This window comes from Capsicum annuum, chromosome 5 (genome assembly GCF_002878395.1).
Source record: "Capsicum annuum cultivar UCD-10X-F1 chromosome 5, UCD10Xv1.1, whole genome shotgun sequence".
Taxonomy (NCBI): Eukaryota; Viridiplantae; Streptophyta; class Magnoliopsida; order Solanales; family Solanaceae; genus Capsicum; species Capsicum annuum.
In genome coordinates, this window is record NC_061115.1 from 5,769,643 (window position 1) to 5,789,456 (window position 19,814).

The following is a 19,814-nucleotide window of genomic DNA, read 5'->3' on the forward strand; positions in this document are numbered from 1 at the left end:
TTTTTGAGCTAGTGATCATAAAAGATATTATTTTTTTAATTCTAAAAATATTACTTAACAAAATAATACATTAATTTTTGAATGTTGGTTGTTATTTGAAGGAAATGAGGGTGTTTTTCGGGAAGAAGAAGACATATAGAGACTAAAAATTTTAAAATTTTAATTATATTTGGCACACAAGTTTTGACTTTTTTTGTAAGATTATTTGTGTGCAAAAGCAGTAGTCTTTATTTTATTAGCGTATTTATCATGTCATCAATGTGAAAATTTTACGCGTTCTATTTTTTCTATGGTCATATGAAAAAGTGCTTAATGAGCACTCTTTATGAAAGATTCAGATGTTTAACAGAAACATGACCTAACTAAGATTTCAACGAAAAAACTCAATAAATTTAGGATCCTACTTATGCGTTCTGTTATAATAATAATAATAATAATAATAATAATAATAATAATAATAATAAAGTATAATGAAATATTGATACATAAAAATATACTTTATATAATATGATAATGAAAAAATATACTACATTATGTATGAGTATAGTAATATAATTATTCTTCAATCCCAAGTAAACTATTAAGAACAACTTCATAACATGTTAATGTACACAATTTGAAGTTACAATATATATAATATTATATTTATTTAAATAATGAAAAGTGTGCTTCTAATTTGCGTATATGTAACTATAAGCAAAATTTAGATATTAGCACAACTAATATAATATAATTTTAAGTATTTACCTTAAATAATCATATCAGGCTTTTCAAACATACCCTTTTATTAATTATAATAATTAAATAAATTACTATCCTCGTCATTCACAAAAGTGCTTTACTTTTGATTTATATCTGAGCTCGTAGATATTTCTCAAAGAAACTTTTCAATAAATGTTATCTTCATATTTAAATTCTTAAAAAAGATCAAAATTATTTTTTCTCTAACTTTTTTTTGGTCATACAATTAAATTTCTCCACAATTTTTTTTTTCACATCTCAAAATTTTTAAAAAATGTTAAGAAAACACCTAATTTTTTTATATGTTTTTGGTGAGTTATATTATATAAATATTTAAATAAATAATTATTATTCTGTTGATTATTTCAAATTAGACGTACCATCAATTAAACTCATCAATTTGAGGTATTCTCTGTTCAGATTTTGTTATTATATCTTTAATGTTTTTTCGTGCTCAAATATGAAAATAGTTGTCTTTCTACAAAGTACGGATAATAATAGTATTTTTATTGAGATATTTAAAGATCACAAGAATAATTATGATAAGAGCTAATTTACTATCCGAAAAAATTAATCATTGTTAATAAAATTATATATATGTCCATCCATGCATTTTTTATTCTTCATCATCGATGTCTAAATTGAGTAAAACATTGTCATTAATTTCTTTGTGTTAAGAAGCCTTATGATTGAAATTAGACTTGAAAAGATAAAACTTAATTTGATTAATTTTATTGTTGAATTGTAGCATCTCGGAAAAAAAATTGAGTTAACGCTGTAAATAAGTGTAAATCTTGATCTATAAAGAGTTATGTGGTGCATTTTATATCAATTTATAATCTTTGAGTTTATCTTTTAATGAAATATATAGTTTAGTATGAAAAAAAAAAAAAAGATTGATTATATGCCATATTGATACTGCATATTAGTAGGATATCTTTTTTTAATAGCCATGCTATTATTAGTAAGTGGTAAGTGGGACCATTGACATCTTTGTAGGTAAATAAATTGGGGAGAGAATTTAAAAACTTCTAGTGTTTTCCTTTTTGTTCATTTCCAGAGAACGTGAAGGAATGGTTGTAATGCCCTTTACTCTCTCTTCCTTCTTCTTCTACAGTGAATTAACGTGATATTGGGGGTTATAGAGTTCAAGATTTTTTTTACAGTGGAGAGGCGTATGACGTGGTCCCAATTCGTTAGACAGGTACTAGTTTTATTTGAAGATTTTCTTTCCAAGGACTCTAGTTTAGTTTAGTGTTAAATAGGTAATTTCTCTCCCCGATAGTTAAATATAATGATAGATTACATCTATAGAAGGTATTATAAGGGGGTAATCGCCATTTAATTTGAATTTTATATTGAATTTTGGAATGAGTCTTGTTAATTAGGATTGTTGTAAAGGGGGAAAAGGTAAATTGAGATAAGAGAGGGGTTGTTGAGTATTTTTTTTGACAAGAGTAGCTTCAATATTAAACTTTTTGAGTTAAAAATGCAGAATTCTCTTCGAACATTTATTTAGGAATTTGATTAATTTTTGGCGTAAAAAAAGAATATGTTTTCAAATAAGTTGGTAAATGAACTTTCATATTATTGATGAGTATATCTATGTATTATTTATGTAGTTGATTATGTTGGAGTAATTTCTCATCATTTGAGTGGTTGGAGTTATTGATTGATTGCGCAAAGACTACACTTGGGAGTGTTGAGTTGTTTGAAACTAGCGATGCTACTGTTAGATAATGAGGTGTTCAAGGTATGTAAAGCTAAACCCTCTTCCGTCGTTAAGGCACAACCCATAATTATTTATTTCTCCTAGCAGAGTCGATATAGCCTACTTCACATACAGGAACGAATATCCCACCTTCTATACGGCTAACACATGTTCATATGCCTAATGTCGCCACAGTGTTCACGTTTTCTTTCCACTTTAAATTACTTGTCTCCATCCTTCACGCGTCTATTTATTGAAGTCGCAACATTCATTTTACTCTTGTCAAGTCAAGTATCTATAGAGCAATACATGTTGTGTTAGTGCGTATTAGAAGTTCTTAGAATTCACATGATATCTATCACACGCTACAATGTTTAGAATAAGAATAAATGGCCATAGTATATTCGGACTTGTATGTTGAATCACATAGAAATATAGTCCTAGAATAATATAAAGAACTAGTGTTGGAACAACTCAATTCTAGTAAATGAATTAGTTGTACATGGAAAAGTGTTACCTTAATGACCGAACAACTTTTATCATGATACACTTGCATAGGCCAATAAGGCACTACTTGATACAGTTAACGACGGGAGGGTATACATAGGTTTGGCTTGGAATATCTCTCGACGTGATTCTGTGCACAGGATCGAGACCAGACCACTATAGTGAGCCCAAACATTGTGGTGTACCTGCCCTCGTGGCATCATTTGCATTTGGAGTTAGCTGGGGGTGCCCCTGACTCGAGCCAATATATGACACATATAGCTTGCGGGCAGACCCTTATAGTGAGTCCCAAGGAGGGGCGTACCCTGTATCAACCCGCGATCACAGTTATACGTATAACATCATAGTCAGGAGTTGGATAACACATATGGTACACTTGACGTAGAGTGCCCTTGGTGGGCCATCATATGATTATTTGTATTAAAAGTAGGCACAAGACATCACTTAGGCAAATTGCTATACCCTTAATAACAATGATTTATTCATAAGTGGTTATATGATAAGTTAATAAGATAAACACATAAGTAACAATTTTATATGGAGTATTTGTCACATGTTCTTTCATAAGTTATAGTTTCCTATAAGAGGTTTTAGTATTCAGTTATCCGCAGTTGCTCATTCTATTATTTGACTTATTGAGCATCCCTATACGTTTACTTGTTATTCTGTCTTCTTTACATACTAGTACATATTTTATATGTACAACGTCCCTACATTTGGGGGCATTGTGTTTCTGTAAATACAGAATCAGATGTATTGATTAGCAGACTTCTATACTAGACACTCATCCATATTCAGCAAAGCAATCGGTGAGCTCCTCTCTTACCTAGAGCGAACAAACGTCTAGGTACCTTTTAATTATGTTTTCGGTTATAGTTTGGAGATGTTGGTGTCCTGTCCCAACCACCTTCTCGTTACAGTTACAATTTCTCTTAGAGGCTTCGTAGATAGTGTTTAGTTATCATACGTGGTTATAGTTGTACATAACCCCGTATCATTGTTTGTAAATTGCAACTCCGCATAATATTTATGTCAGCCACATATCTGACACTCATAAGGTTCTTATCGGCCATGCCTTGGCTAGGCTAGAGGCGTGACATGAATGATTTTACAATTTATTGTTTTAAATATATTTGGCTCATTGAAATGGGGCACACTTGCAATATCATTTTCATTATCATAAAATTATCTCTCTTTTTATTTTTTTTACTTTGGTTTTCAAGAATGTTCCACACTGCTTCTTAAATATTCAACATACTTAATTTGTTTTTAAGATTTTTGTTCAATTCTAATTAAACCGTCATCTGAATTTTTTCGAAACTAAATAATTAGTAATTTTGGCTAAAATTAAAATAAAATTTATTTAACAGATACACATGAAATATTACTGCAATTCATGAATTCTATTACTTGTAGACACATAATTTTATTCGTCCCAAAAAATAATATTTATCCATTTGGCTTTCCCTATCCTACCCCTATCTATCCTACCCCCTCGCTACCTGCCCCTACCCCAACTAATCCTATCCACTGACACACCTACGTGCACTCTCCAATTTTGTCAACGCAAAATAAATACTTATTTCTTTCATTTAAAAAAGAATGATCTAGTTTAATTTAGCATAAAATTTAAAAATATAAAAAAAAAATTTTAAATTTTATGGTCTTAAATTAAAGTTAAGTCAAATGTACATAAATATCTTTTAATTTTGTAGTACTAAGTATGTCATGTAAAAAATAAAAAATAAAATATTATCAACAAAAGAAAGAAACATTTTTTTATAAAACGTACTAAAAAGAAAATTAAGTCATTCTTCTTTAAACAAAGTGAGTACAATTTTTTTTTCTCCGCACATTTTTGACCATCTACGTACACACAAAAAACACACACTCACTCACAACTCACTGGAAACAAAAATTCTCACATTCACAATAATATACACAAACACCATCACACATTCTTAGAGACTCCGTTGAAGAACATACTATCACACACACCAAAATTTCATAGAAGACAATTCCATTCTCATCTTCTACACAGAACACCATACGCGCACACACACCTGTGAGAAAAAATGGAGATCGGAGAGAGAACGTGAGAGAAATGGAGAGCTGGTCGGAGTGAGAGAGAAACGGAGAGATCTGGATGGAGGAGAAGAGAAAAACGAGAGAGAGGATAGATTGAGTGAGAGAGAAACGGAGTACACGGAGAGATAAAGGCGGGCAAATTGAAGGGCAGTCGGCGAATTTCTCCCCAGAAATACGTCGGCCCGCCACCGGTAAACGCCGTTGTCACCATCCATTGTTGGTCCGGCAAGACCCGCCGACAGACGGTCCAGCAGTCCTATTTCCTTCTCAAAATTAGTCCGGATTCGGGTTGGTGTTAGTATTTTGTGTGGATTCGGGTATCTTTATTTCGGGTTTCTTATATTCTTCATGGATTTGTGTTCGAATCAAATTTTTGAATGTGGTTTCTTGACACCGATTGGATTTGTTCCTTGTTGAGGTTCTTCATTCGAAGATTTCGAGTTCGGGCTTTATCGGGCTTTATTATGCACTATTACCAATGAAAAACTCGTTCTTGTGAGGTTCAATTTTCAACTCTACTCCTTTTATTATTTCAATTGATTGATGATGTGATTTCATTGTTTATTTGAATGTATTTGAGCTTTCGTAATTATCGTGGTGACTAGTTAATTTTATATTAAAATTGGTTAATTGTGGGGTTGAGAATGAATTCGGGGAGGGCTTGATTTTGATAAAAGTGAAAATTGGTTTAGTTTTGATCTATTGATTATGGTTTAATTTGGGATAAATATTGATCTTGGCTAAGCCCAATAGTACCATGTATTAGGCCGAAATTAGTAGGCAAATTCTAAATTGGATAGGCAAATCATAGAAATTGATGATTGAGGAATAATTGAATTTTGTGCTTGAGATTATTTTATATTGTCGCCTGAAATTGAAAAATGTATTTACTTAGTCAGAGAATGCCCCGAGGTCATTTATATTTATTCACCGGGGAATGTTTCGAAGTATCTTGTACGCGAAAGATGTTTATGATGAAGGTCTGAGGCGACGGATAGAGTATAGTTTAGGGTTAGTATAGGTTAGTGTAGGTTTATTTTAGTATATTTTATTTCGGACTGTAATAATTGGACTGGATACTATTTTTTGGACTTGTTTGTTTCGTGTGTTTTATTTGGTTTATGCATTTTATAGTGTCGTACTAGTCGGTATATTCCACGAAGCGACCATGGTCGAACCACGGGACCGAGGGTTGCCTAACACCTTTCCCTCGATCAACAGAATTTCTTAACCGGAATTTTTGTTCGTGGACAGTTTTGAAAGAGTTAAAAATCATTTTGAAAAAAAAAATTTAAAGGTGACTTGACACACCTGATTTATGTCAAGTGGCGATTCTAAATTTTGATTGTTAAAAATCTTTTTTGAAATAATTTTATCTTTTATCACTTTAATATTAAAAACTCTTTTCAAACATCAAATTAATTCTTTTGGTAAAAAAATGGGTGTGACATTACTATAACAACATCTAAACAGATGACATCTCAAACTGAAAAATAACTCACGTGACCATGAAGTTGTAATGCTTCTGCCCAATAACTTGCAAAATATGACCTCATCATGCGACATCTTATCTCATTTTAAAACCTAGATAAAAATATATTCAAAGAATTCTTACAGATGACAAATTTAAATTTAATTGTAATAATCTAAACAATAAACAAAAGATAATGATAGAAATCAAAAGCAAAATACTATAAAAAAAAATCTAACACTACAACAAGCATCACCCATCCGCCTCGAAAAGCAAGATAATTTTCTAAACCTAGATTCACCTCTACTACAACAAGGTCACAACAATCAATAATACAAATTGCATAGAAAAGAATCACATTGTAAAGTATAATATGTCTCTTTTAAATAGTAAGCGTAAGCAATCTTTGTCATTTTTAACATCAGAGAATCATCAAAAATTCATATTTAAAAATGATTTACCTTACAAATACAACCAATATTCTATTCCAATAAAAATAGAAAGGCATGAACGATTCTTGCGCAAAGCAACACAATTAACAACAAAAAAACTCTAACCTCAGCAGCTCCTCACAATTGGAAAATCATATAATCTATTGAATTGATATTATCAATATTTAATAACAAAAATAAAAACAAATGCATACAACTGGAGAAAAGGAACAAACCCATTATGCACAAAGCTGAACAACTGTAAGACTACAAATACTTTGTCAATTATGTATTAACCATTATAAATAAAAATATTTTAAAAAAATATATATGATAATTTATTTTTATAAATATAAAAAAATATATTAAAATTTTAGAAAATTTACCTTAAAAAATCACAAGCAAATTTGTTTCTTCAATTATAGATATTATCAATATTTTTTTCTAAAAAAAAAAATTATTTAGCAATTATCTTATATCTATCAAGAATACATGATAATTTACTATTGCAAATTTCAAGAATATACTAAAATTTTAAAAAACTTATCTCAAATTACAAGCTAATTTGTCCCTTTAATCATGAGATATATCAAGATTTCACATACACACGCACAAAAAAAATCTCAATTTGCAATTATCTATTAAAAATATATAATAATTTATTTATTATAAACCTCAAGAACATACTAAAATTTTAGAAAACTTACCTTAATTTATCAAGATACATCAAGATTTTACAAAAAAAAATTCTCAATTAGCAATTACCTATAAAAAATACATGACAATTTATTTATTATAAATTTTTAAAATATACTAAAAATTTTTAAAACTTACCTCAAATTACAAGCACATAGTTACTATAAAAATTCAATTGGTAGAGAATTCTATAACCAAACATGGCCTTTCCTTATGTACACAAAAAAAACTTGATATTGCCTACTGATAAGGCCTATAATAGGATTACAAAAGAATGATACAATGTAGCTACCTTTGATATGCAGTAAAGTATTGTAGCATGTAGGCTTGCACCCACTTTTAATATCAAAGGAAAAGAAAAAAAATTTGATGTCACAACTCATTGGAATTAAAAAATGTAGAAAGTGGGCAACATTGTTTCTTGTAATACTCCCTAAATTAAAGGTTCAAACTCTTTGTCCAATTCTATTTTGGATAAACTTTTGGTAGTGACTCCAATATCAGAAAGGTTGAGAAAGAAGCTTCAAATTTTAGAAACTATAGTTAAATATTAAAAAATTAGTAAAAAATAATTTTATCTAAAGAGGAGACTTTTAATGAATAACAAAAAGTTCAAATCACTTTTCTAAGGATCTTCACGCTTTTAATATATTATAGATATAAATGTAAGTATATTGTTGATATAGCAGCACTACGATAATGGTAGTAGCAAGTACATAATTTTATGTATAAATAACATAAATATCAACCTTTTTGAAAGTAATTACATTATCTTCCACTTTTCTAATTACTTTATTCTCTCTCCCTATTAATATACATAACATAGCCGACATATACATAGCATTCTGTGTATATGTTGGAATTTTTGTAATATGCTTAGAAAGTTGAGATTTTTTATAATATTGAAAATATAAGTTGAGTATTTGTGTAATTTTTAGTAATTTTATTAGTTTGTTGCATATACTAAAAGGCCCAATCCAAATGGAAAAAAAAAAGGAGGGGTAGGTAGGGTAACCATGTGGGGACACATGACACATTCAAGTGCTAAGCAAATGGTTTAAAATCTAATAAGACAAATAATTTTCAATCTAATCTACATTAAGCAACCAAATGAGCCTCAACGAATTTGTTGAACAACATTTTATTCTTTTAATGTGAGATTTATCAATTGTTTTAGTCGAGTTTTAATGCAAGGTACTGAACATTAGGTAGGAAATTAGATTAAGAGCTATAATTAGTTGTTCCAGGTAGATTTTTTTCTATTTTCAGGCACAAACCTTCATTGAACCATACATACACAGTAAATGTTTTGTGTACGTGCAGACTATCCTACGTAAATGATATTGTCATATTTTTTAATTTAATAATTGTATTGTCAAATATTCCAAAAAGTACATTATATGATTAGTCGTTTTCTTATCATCCAGTGATTCTTTCTAGGAAAAATGTTCCAAGTAAGAAAAAATTGACCCTTTGCTACTTCGAAGGGTTAGTTAATAAAGAACTTGAAAATATTTCTTTTAGAGAAATGCCAAATTAAATCAAACATATTGAATTATATATTCTTAGAATGAGCCAACTAATTAAAAAGTCTCAGATATACTAATATTGCATATACATCGATCCATTTGTTAACAAGTTCGACTTCTAGCGTCTCAAACAATATTCCCATGTTCTCCTATAATATGCCATTATGCCTTGTGCAAGTTGGAACATATAACATCGGTGGCGGATTCAGAAATTTCGCCAAGTGAGTTCAAATATACAATAACAACATACTTCGCAATTCATACCACTACTTCTAACGAAATAGAGACGGTAGAAGCTATTTTCGATAAGGAGCGCATTTGTTGTTGGTGGATTTCGAACTCGGAAAGTTGGGACCTATTAAAAAATAGATTGAACCCACCTTGACTGGGATAAGCGGCAATGCTATATTAAGTGGTTCAAAACTTAATATATACCTTATATTTTCTCAAAGATTGATTATCACAATGTAATTTTCTGACGGAATGGGTTTATATTACGTAGATCCACCCATGCATAACACATTCTCTTACCCTATTAGCGGTCTCACTTTCAAGACTTAGTATAGAGTACAACCAGGGCGGACCTACGTAGTGTCGAGGGGTTCACCCGAACCTCTTCGGCAAAAAATTACGTTGTATAATATAAGGTAGAAAATCTATATTTATGTATATATATTAATTTTGAATCACCTAATACAAGGTTGTTGGATAGTTCATTGGTACAATCTCTACTTCTTGGGGCGCTACTTCAGTCTTGGTCGTAGGTTCGATCCCCATTACGCTGCTTTTTTTTAAAAAGAAGACTGAACCTATAGTATAAGCCTAAAAAAAACTTTAAAATATAAGTTTAAGTATTTTATATTTATAGACTATATACTATTACGTCCCTTGAAATTATATTTTATTGGCTTATTCACACACATATATATTTTTATTATTTTTCGAACCCCTGAAGAAAATTTCTGGATCCGCCACTGAGTACAACTAGTCTCTCATAGAAAGTGTTTTATCCCTTAAGTGAAACTTTCTATTAATAGAACTCAATAGTTTTAACTTGAAATAACACCATAAATTGAAATTTTTGTATTCGCCTTTTGACAGGTCATAACGGATACCTTTTTATAATCAATTGAAACACTACTTAGTAAATGGATAATTATATTATTATCACATAATTTTGACATCATTATGACCTAGAATCAAGATATATTTTACCAGGTAAAGGTGTTAGAGATCATTATTAAGAACTTGATATTGTTTATGTTATAGGAAATGGACTATGTCCAAGGGAACATGTACCCAAACAAAGTAATATTCCCTCCGTTTTAATTGGCTGTTTTGTTTTGACACTCAAAAAATTTATCAAAGTAATAATGAAAGGTTTGAATCTTGTGGTCTTAAACTAAAGATATACTCCTATAAATCGTGTCAAAATATCCTTTAATCTTATGGTCGTAAACATTGCGATGTTGAAGGTTAGAAGAAAGAGTTACCCAAAAAAGAGAAGAAACATTAGTTACCCAAAAGAGAGAAGAAACATTTTTTTTAAAAACAAACTAAAAAAGATAGTAGGACAAACAAATTAAAACAATGGTATTATTGATACATTCATATAGACTAAAATGCAATACATTAAAATAATGCTCATTGTTATTAACTTCCATCATATCATTAGCTTTGGATAAAGCAAAAAATTGTTACTACATTTCCAAAAGAAAACACCAGCAATGACCAAAGTTTTATACATCAAGAAGCACAATTATATGAGAGAAAACAAAAGGACTCTCTATAAGTGGTAACTTTATTATCAAAACTCTTAAGACTAATTGCTATATACATAACTAGTCATTATTGATTAACTCTATACCCAAATGGCATTAGCCCTAATGAGCAATTGCTTAATCTTACCCCTCATATTAAGGCTCATTATCTCATTAGCACCACCAACTAACTCTTTCCCTATAAATATTGCTGGCACACTTGGTTGACACCCTAATTCAATCAATGCCTTCTCCATTTGCTTCCCATTTGGATGTGTATCGAGCTCATAAACTATAAGGTTTGCACCAAAATTGCGAATTAAGGTCTTGATGGTATGAGAAATGCAACAACTACTCTTGGCGAATATCACCACCGCGCTTGATGCTCCCAACTTCATCACCATATCCATGTTTAAACTTTAAATAACTCCAAGGAATGATGAGTTGATGGTCTGGCCAAATGCCAAGATTTATAAATTTTAGTGAAGAGAAAATGAAAGAAGTTGTGAAGACTAAAGGTTTGTGAAGTGAATTTGAGGCTTGATTTGTTGTTGAGTAGATTGGACCTTCCATGAAGATATATATAGAGGCATTATGCTAGCTAAAAGAGGAAAAATGATAGAAGAATACCAAGTTGATGGATATATCTAGATTGTTCTTGATCACTTGTATGATAAAGTGCATGCATGAAAATGAAAAGAATATAATCTATCACCTTTAAAATATTCCCACAACATTGTAATAAGGTCACTAAAGTTCTTTTGATTTTCACTCAATATTTGTTTTTTTTCTATTTTATTCTTAGTCTGTTCGATTTCTGTTTAAATTTGTGTCCATTTCACCTTTACCTCTCGCTTTTAGAGAGAGTACATTATTTACTTAACTATACGTTGACTTGGATGTTTCAAATAATTACATAGGATGATGAAAAGTGCAACATATAGACAATTAATAAGATGTTGCTAGGATTTTAAATATTGCATTTTGAGTTAAAAGTTCTGATAAGAACAAAATATATTTTGTGGATGCCCTCTTTAAATCAATGTATCTACTAAAGGTAAAATAAATCTTTATATAAAGCCAGCTGGAGTGATCTTTTTCAATAGAATATTACTTTTAATTTGAGAAAAGGAAATGAAATCTTTTAAGAATACTGACATGCTGTTGAAATCAAGTCCACAATATACGATCTGTACCATATATAGAAAAATTTGGATTAAAATTCCATTGGTATAAAAGTAGATAAAGATAGGGAATGTGTAGTACAAATACTGATCAGTAGTGATCTATGAAAAATTCTTGATCCTTTACAACCTCGAAGGGCCACATATAATCATATTACTGTATTTTTTACGCGGGTTAATTTTGTAAACTCCGGGAGAAATGATTTTCTAGCTTTTGATAACTTTTCTTTTCTTTTAGTTTTATCATTTAGGTCCGTTTTATAATAGATCTTCATGTATTATATCAAAAATGATCTTTAGTGGCAATTAATTAATGGCAACAACTTAATTGCTGCCAAATATATTTTTAGAGGCATTTGTTCATATCTTCGCTTTTTTATCAATTTCTAATTTTGATCTTCCTCCCCAATATGATACTATGGTGTTAGTACATACCGAAATTTCGTTAAAATTTAGCTAACATTAAACTTGATAAAATGAAATGATTAAATAATTGAAAAATGAGCCATTTATGTACATTCAATGTACTCTATGAATAGAAGAAGATGACATTCATTTGATGAGAAGTAAAAAAGAAAATAAAAAATTCGAGTGACTAAAGCAGAAGCAGCTAATACTCTCGCTTAACTAAGCGTTAGTAGCTTAGTTCCTTAATTATGAACATTGATTTTCTTGTTCGTTTGGAATTTTTTCGAAATTAAAATCTAATACATAATATGTGGTTTGGTTTAGATTGATTTTAACTGAATGATGATGGATTACTTCTATTAACGTAACTACCACCTTTTTGGATTCCTGTTTGAATCAAATTTTAAATTGCGGGATTTAAACTAATACCTTACGGTACGAGCTAGCACTGCGACCTATCAGTATTTCAGGGCCCAAATAACTTAATTTTCTCTCATGAACTATTTGTGTTAATGAGGACCCATATTCTTCTCCAATTTGAGTACTGTTACCATATTCTTCTCCAATTTAAGTTTTACTCATATCTCAAATGAATTCAAGAATATTTTCAAAGAAATTATGACCTCGGTCGGAATGATAAAAAAGTGTTTGTGATTGTTCTAAAAGAAATGAAACAAAAGATATGGTGGCGTAACTAGTAACGATTAGATTTTAATTTTCTTATAAATGCCCCTAAAGTCTATAGCGACATTGAATCTAATGTCAATTAACTAATGCTGGTAAAATTTATAGCAGTCTTTGTTAAAATACATATTTATTGTTATTAAAAAATATTTTTGTAATAGTGATATTTGAACATAGGATATCTGAAATGATCATGTTCTTTTATTCGAATTATAAAAAGGACAACCGATCTCATTTCACTAAATCAGTCACGATTATATCTAATTCGACCCAACCCATTATAATAGATGGCATGTAACAAACCCAAATTCCCCATTATATTAATAAGATCCAAAACACGATTAAAATTTAGTATAAACTACATAAATGCCCTAGTAAATGAAAGTAATTACATGAAATTCCTTCAGTCTTTCTCTCTCCTGATTTTGAGAAAGATACCCATACATCTGGTCAATCTTCATACATTGTTGAAATGTATAATAAAGCCGATTAGGTATATTTAAGGAAGGATAAATCTGATAGTATCAATTTGTTCATTAATTCACGTCATTAATTACTCAACATTTAGTGGTGTATTGTTAAATATAGTAACTGAAATTTAAATTAAAAAAATATGTTAAACATCACATTAAATTTTCTTCTTGTTGAATTGCATTCAATGAAAAAAAAATCTTCTACTGCTTTCTTTAGTTCTCAGAAAAATCAATATGAACATAGAATAGTATTGCTAATATATTTTTTAATAGAAATTGCAGTTGTCGTATTATAATTGTTAAATTTTGTTATTTTTTTTTTTTATATGTATTGTATTATATTATACGTTGAATAAATATGAGAAATTTGATTGTTATATATTTTAAAGAAGTTAGTTTTTTAATGTGTTACTGCGGTTAATGTAATTACTATTGTATTGATTGTTCCTATACATTATAAAATGTGTAAAAATCTGGTATGCTGATGTATAATGACTCATCGTACATATAGACTTAGGTATGATGAAATATTTTGACATGATATCTATATCATCGTACAATATTTTCGTGAGAAATTTATCTTTTGCAGCTATCATCATAACGTTGTATGCTATAGTAATATACCTGTAGTGAAGCGTTTGTATGAATAAATCAATTCAATATTACAATATCTTCATACAATATAGTTTCATGTATAAGATCTTCATACAATATAGTTTCATGTATAAGGATACCAAATTTTAGAACATTATTAAACATGCATGTGTAAGCCTTATACAATTAATAATATAGTATTAATACATGTATAATGAAATCTTATACATAGAATCATACTGCCAAAACAAATAAAAGACAACCTCATACAACAGTTTTACATGTATGTGCGAACCTTATAAAAGTAATAAATATAATCTAATACTGTTTCACATGTTTACAAACACCTTATACAATTCACTATATAATCTTAACAACTGTATAATGAAATCTTATACATTAAATAGTGCTGCTAATACATATTTTAATGATAACTAAACCTTCGGCAGATGTGATCATCCAGAATCATCAACCTTTTTCTTACTTGACGATTTTGGAGCTTTCTTGTTTGAACTTGAAACGACAACTTCCCTCAATTTTTTCATTGTTACTGGATCGTTTCGGTGCTTCGAACGGTTCTTTGCGAAATTGGGTTTTTCATAATCAAAAGAACCAAGAACGAAACCAACAACGGGAATAACAATACGCGATCATTAAATGGAGAAGATTAAACTTAATTTGTTTTTGATGAAATTCAGATAAGCATATATTTTTAGATCCAAAGAAGTATATATTGGATGAAAATGGAGAAGATTTTGAATGGAGAAAAGAAGATTTTGATGATTTTGGACGAAGAAAATGGAGAAGATTTTTTTTGAAGAGAGATTATTGTAGATCGAAATTTGTGGGTGTGGAGAGATAATAAAGAGATTTAATGAAGATAGATAATTAGAGAGATAAGGTAGCAAGATTTTAGGAAGCAAATATAGAGATATTTGGGATGTATAAGAAGGAAGAGAAAGAAAGCAAAAAAGGTAGTGATTTAAGTAATTAATTTGGGATTTTTGTAATTTGTTTTCCAATATGGGATTTTATGTAATAAGGTAAAGTTACCTTGTGTATATATGTAATTTTTAGTTTTTAGTGTCATAATTGCAACACTCAAACTATTGAATTACAATGAAAATATTGAAATTGCAATGCAAGTAATATAGATCTACCAACATGGGTTGTGGTGCAGTGGATAAGGCTGCTCTACCCTTAACCAGCGGTCGAGGGTTCGACTTTGGATATGGAAAAAACTCTGTTGGGAGCGCTGCCACCTTAATGGGCTCTGTAACGTGCGATCCGGATTAGTCGGGGCTCCAATACGAGCATCGAACACCGGATGGGAAACCAAAAAAAATATAGAGCTAAAAATATGGATGAGAAACTTAGAGTTTAAGAAGGAACTATACTTTTTACTAAACATTTTAGGTAACCCTTGAATCATAGACCATAATCCCTTATAATAAAACCGCCATGCCCACCACTTAACCCAGATCTCAAATTAACCTGACCCTATTTCTTATTCTTGATCCAATAGCTCTTGTCAACCAAATAACAACTTGGGATTATAAATTGAAATTATAATGACATAAGTTGAGCTAAAATTTAAGTGAGGATTATGATTTTATAATGCATGCTTGACAAGGACAATTATTTATTGCATTATTATTAATTAAACAATGTCTATTTCTGGCATCCTGCACATTGCCACATTCTCATGTTCTCCTATATATGCCTTGTGCAAATTGGAAGACATTCCCTGCCATTGCATAAAAAAGAAAGTGACAAATCTTCTTATTGATGGCTAGAAGATTTCATTCATATGTTACTTCAAAATGTCACAATTCACATACTACTTTTCTAATTAAATCTGCGTAACAACTATCTTAATTCTCCAGACCTACTTATAAAATTAAATACTGCATCTATAATTGTTGTTAAATAGAGAAAGTAGAAGGCAGTTACGTACGCCTCAAGATATATACTTCAAGTATTTAGGGTGTAAAAGATATTTATTGTCACACTCCTGTTTTTCACTGCATCCGACCTCGCTAGGGAGTTGGTTTTAGAGAAAATGGGTTTTTTCAATTAAAGTGACGTTTTGAAAAGGGATTATTTTATTTACAGAGTCGCCACTTGGAATCGAGTTTGGGTGTTCCGAGTCACCTTATTGAATCCCTATTCAAAAGGAAATGACTCTTTATTTTTATTTTTCTTTTCTTTTTTTTTCTTTTTTTTTTGGTCTGCGAACTAGGAATTCGGATAAGGAATTCTGTTGACCGAGGGGAAGGCGTTAGGTACCCCTCGAGTCCCGTGGTTCTAGCACGGTCTCTTTAATGACTTACGTCTGGCTTAAATTAAACTCTTGGATACATAATATTTGTCAGCCTAAAAGCTACTTACATCCTACTTTGAATTTATTTTGAATTATTTAAAACTGTATTGATGTGTGGCTTACCGATAGTAGTACTTTTCGGCCTTACCACGAGTTTTGGTATATCACTCCCGTCTTTGAGACATTTATGGATCGCTCCATTTTTCAGAGTCTAAATAAGCACCTAATATGTTCAGAATCTACCCGACTCGATTAGATCGATTTTAAAGTGATAAGTTAGATTTTATTATAACGAATGGTCGGTAGCAGGGCTTTCCAACTTCATCGTTAACCTTCATTTATATATTAAACTCTTAGTTTTCTAAAGATTAAGAATCTAAATCATTCTTTTATGAATTATGAAAAAAAAGCTCTCAATACTGGAGTTTTCGAAACTGATTCGCTACTCAAACTTCTTATTTTTCTCATGCTAATGAGTTGGTTCAAAATAGAATAAAGTCTTAATGTATATAAATAAAACATTACCGAAATATGCAGCTTAAGACCTTATAAGAGTTTTTTTTTCTTTTAGGGAAATATAATCAACTTTATTCTAAGAAAGGCAAATAAGTGTAAATTCAAGACACACCTATCTTGATCGGCTAGGCGATTAATTTATTATTAGTCTATCATTATTATTATTACTAAATCATGTTTGGGGACTTCCGGTTAAGCTCCATCTTTCATGTTAAAACATCTAAGCAACATTTTATCTCAAATAAATAAAGCTAATTTATTATCTCATAACAGTAAACAAACCACTTTTTTTTTTATAGGAATAAACATATATTATCGTTTGAGACCAAATACATTATCTTTCAAGTAATGATAAACTTCTAATATTTATATCTAAATCTCAAAAGGTAAAATTATGTTGTGGGGGGGTTACATGCAAAGTGAGTAAGTGTCCCACTGACTCAACTATTAGAATGGTAGTACTAACATTTAAGCAAACATAACATGTTGTATTAGCCAAAAATGACCGCGATTAAGAGTTTATAACCATTTCTTTCATTGTTTTTCTTTCTCATTCTTTTATTCCTATATTCTGATTCCTTTCTAATTTATTCTTCTGTCTCGTTTTTCATTTTTTTTTTTACATTTATTCTTAAAATTTTATTTTTCTATCTATAGCATGTGTATCATCATATAGTAGAAAATTTAAATTCATAAAATCAACAAAGAACATGTTAAACATCAAATCTACGCGTAAAATATGAGTGCTTAGTAACTTAAACATATAGCTCACGTCAAGAATAAAGACTAACATAATTAATCAACCACACATTAAATAACCTAACAAATCATCTAGACAACTTTATTCATAATTTGGTTTACAATAAAACTTATAAAAACAAAAGTATTGAATCAAATGAGAACCTGTGTAGCAAATTAAATCAAGTAATGTAGCGAGGAAGCCTTCACCGAAAACGTCAAACGGAACTCCAAACTCTAAAACCCAACTCTTCTTCTCTATTTTTTGTTTGTCCCCTCTGTAATCTTTTTTTTTTTTTTTTGGTTTGCGTTGTTGGTTTATATAATAGGCATGTGTAGTGGTTACGTGAGTGTGTGGGTGCGTGGGGTGCATGTTACGGGATGTGGAGAGAGTGGGAGATGTTAAGTAGAAGTGGGAATTGTGGGGTGGTTTGGGTAGTTTAGGTCTCTCTCTCTTTTTTTTTTTAAAAAATTATTATTATTATTAATAAAATAAAAATGATTAAAAACTAATAAAATATAATATAAGTTAATAACTAGTCTTAGGAATATGATTAAGAAATATTAATATCACAACATTCTTTATTAAAAGAAGAAAACAAATATAATTTAGAAAAAAAAAATTCTCTTTTTTTTAATTTATTATTATTAATTTTTTTTCTAAAAATAAATAAACAAATAAATAAACAATAAAATAAAAACTTATTTAAAATGTGACTCTATTTTTGTAGTTTTCAAAATTTTTAGCAAACATAAAAAAATAAGATAAATTTAAAATGCCTAAAATAAAAAAATTAATTGAACATTAAAATGGTATAAAAACATTAGGTTTGGATCAAAAATTAGGTGTTTACATTTATTAATAGCTCGATATTGTTTATTTCATATGATGGAGTTTGCTAAATCTCAAAAATGTAAAAAAGATAGAAGATAACAGATGTAGCTATGACCAAAGTATAAGATATTATTGATACTTTACAGTAAAATGCATTACATAAAGATGTTCATTTGTTATTAACTTCTTTCACCACTATCTATGACCAAAGTATATATAACTTTCTTTATACATAAAGAAGCAAATTAAAATTTAAAATGGGAGAAAGAGTAAAAAGTAAAAACACAACCGTACCCTCCAAAGAGGCTGAGAAAAAACTCTACAAATGGGGTTGATTTATTGTCAAAACTCCTAAGACTTGTTACTAAGTGATCATTATTGATTAATTTTTATATCCAAATGGCATTGGCCCTAATGAGCAATTGCTTAAGTTTTCCTCTTACATTAAGGCTCATTATCTCATTAGCACCACCAACTAACTCTTTCCCTATAAATATTGCTGGCACACTTGGTTGACACCCTAATTCAATCAATGCCTTCTCCATTTGCTTCCCATTTGGATGTGTATCGAGCTCATAAACTGTAGGGTTTGCACCAAAGCTACGAATTAGGGTCTCGATGCTATGAGAAATGCAACAACTACTCTTGGTGAACATCACCACCGCGCTTGTTGCTCCCAATTTCATCACCATATCCATGTTGAAACAACTTCAGAAATTAAGAAGTGAAAAGAAGTTGTGAAGACTGATAGGTTTGTCAAGTGAATGTGAGGCTTGATTTGTTGCTGAGAAAATTGGACCTTCCATGAAGCTATATATATAGGCATTATGTTAGCTAAAAAAGGAAAAAGGATTGGTTGAAGAATAACAAGTTGATGGATATATCTAGATTGTTCTTGATTACACACATACTATAAAAAGCATGCATGAAGAAAATGAAAAGAATATGATCATCACCATTAAAATATTCCCAGAACATTAATGTAAGGTCACAATAGTCCTTTTTGGTGCTACTTGATTTTCATTTTTTTTTTGTCTGTTTCATTTTGTTGTTAGAGTACTAGAGTAGTTCCTACATTTCAATTTGTTTGTCTTATTTCAAACAGACTAAAAAAAAGCAAGTATT

At 29.9% G+C, this 19,814-nt stretch overlaps 1 protein-coding gene and 1 long non-coding RNA gene across 2 annotated transcripts; one reads left to right on the forward strand and one right to left on the reverse strand.

Annotated features, from left to right (window-relative positions):
• The first annotated feature begins 1,774 nt into the window (after positions 1–1,774).
• LOC124898679 lies at positions 1,775–6,189 on the forward strand. Its single transcript, XR_007055390.1, has 2 exons — positions 1,775–1,945; positions 2,364–6,189. It is a non-coding gene; the product is annotated as an uncharacterized LOC124898679 (long non-coding RNA).
• Positions 6,190–18,794: 12,605 nt separating this feature from the next.
• LOC124898680 (monothiol glutaredoxin-S1-like) lies at positions 18,795–19,595 on the reverse strand. Its single transcript, XM_047412442.1, has one exon. It carries the CDS (start codon positions 19,385–19,387, stop codon positions 19,079–19,081), a length of 309 nt encoding a protein of 102 aa, XP_047268398.1. The 5' UTR covers positions 19,388–19,595; the 3' UTR covers positions 18,795–19,078.
• Positions 19,596–19,814: the final 219 nt, after the last annotated feature.

Bases quoted from the DNA above. Each gene is read 5' to 3' on its own strand.
- LOC124898680 (XM_047412442.1), bottom strand. From the start codon at position 19,387: ATGGATATGGTGATGAAATTGGGAGCAACAAGCGCGGTGGTGATGTTC.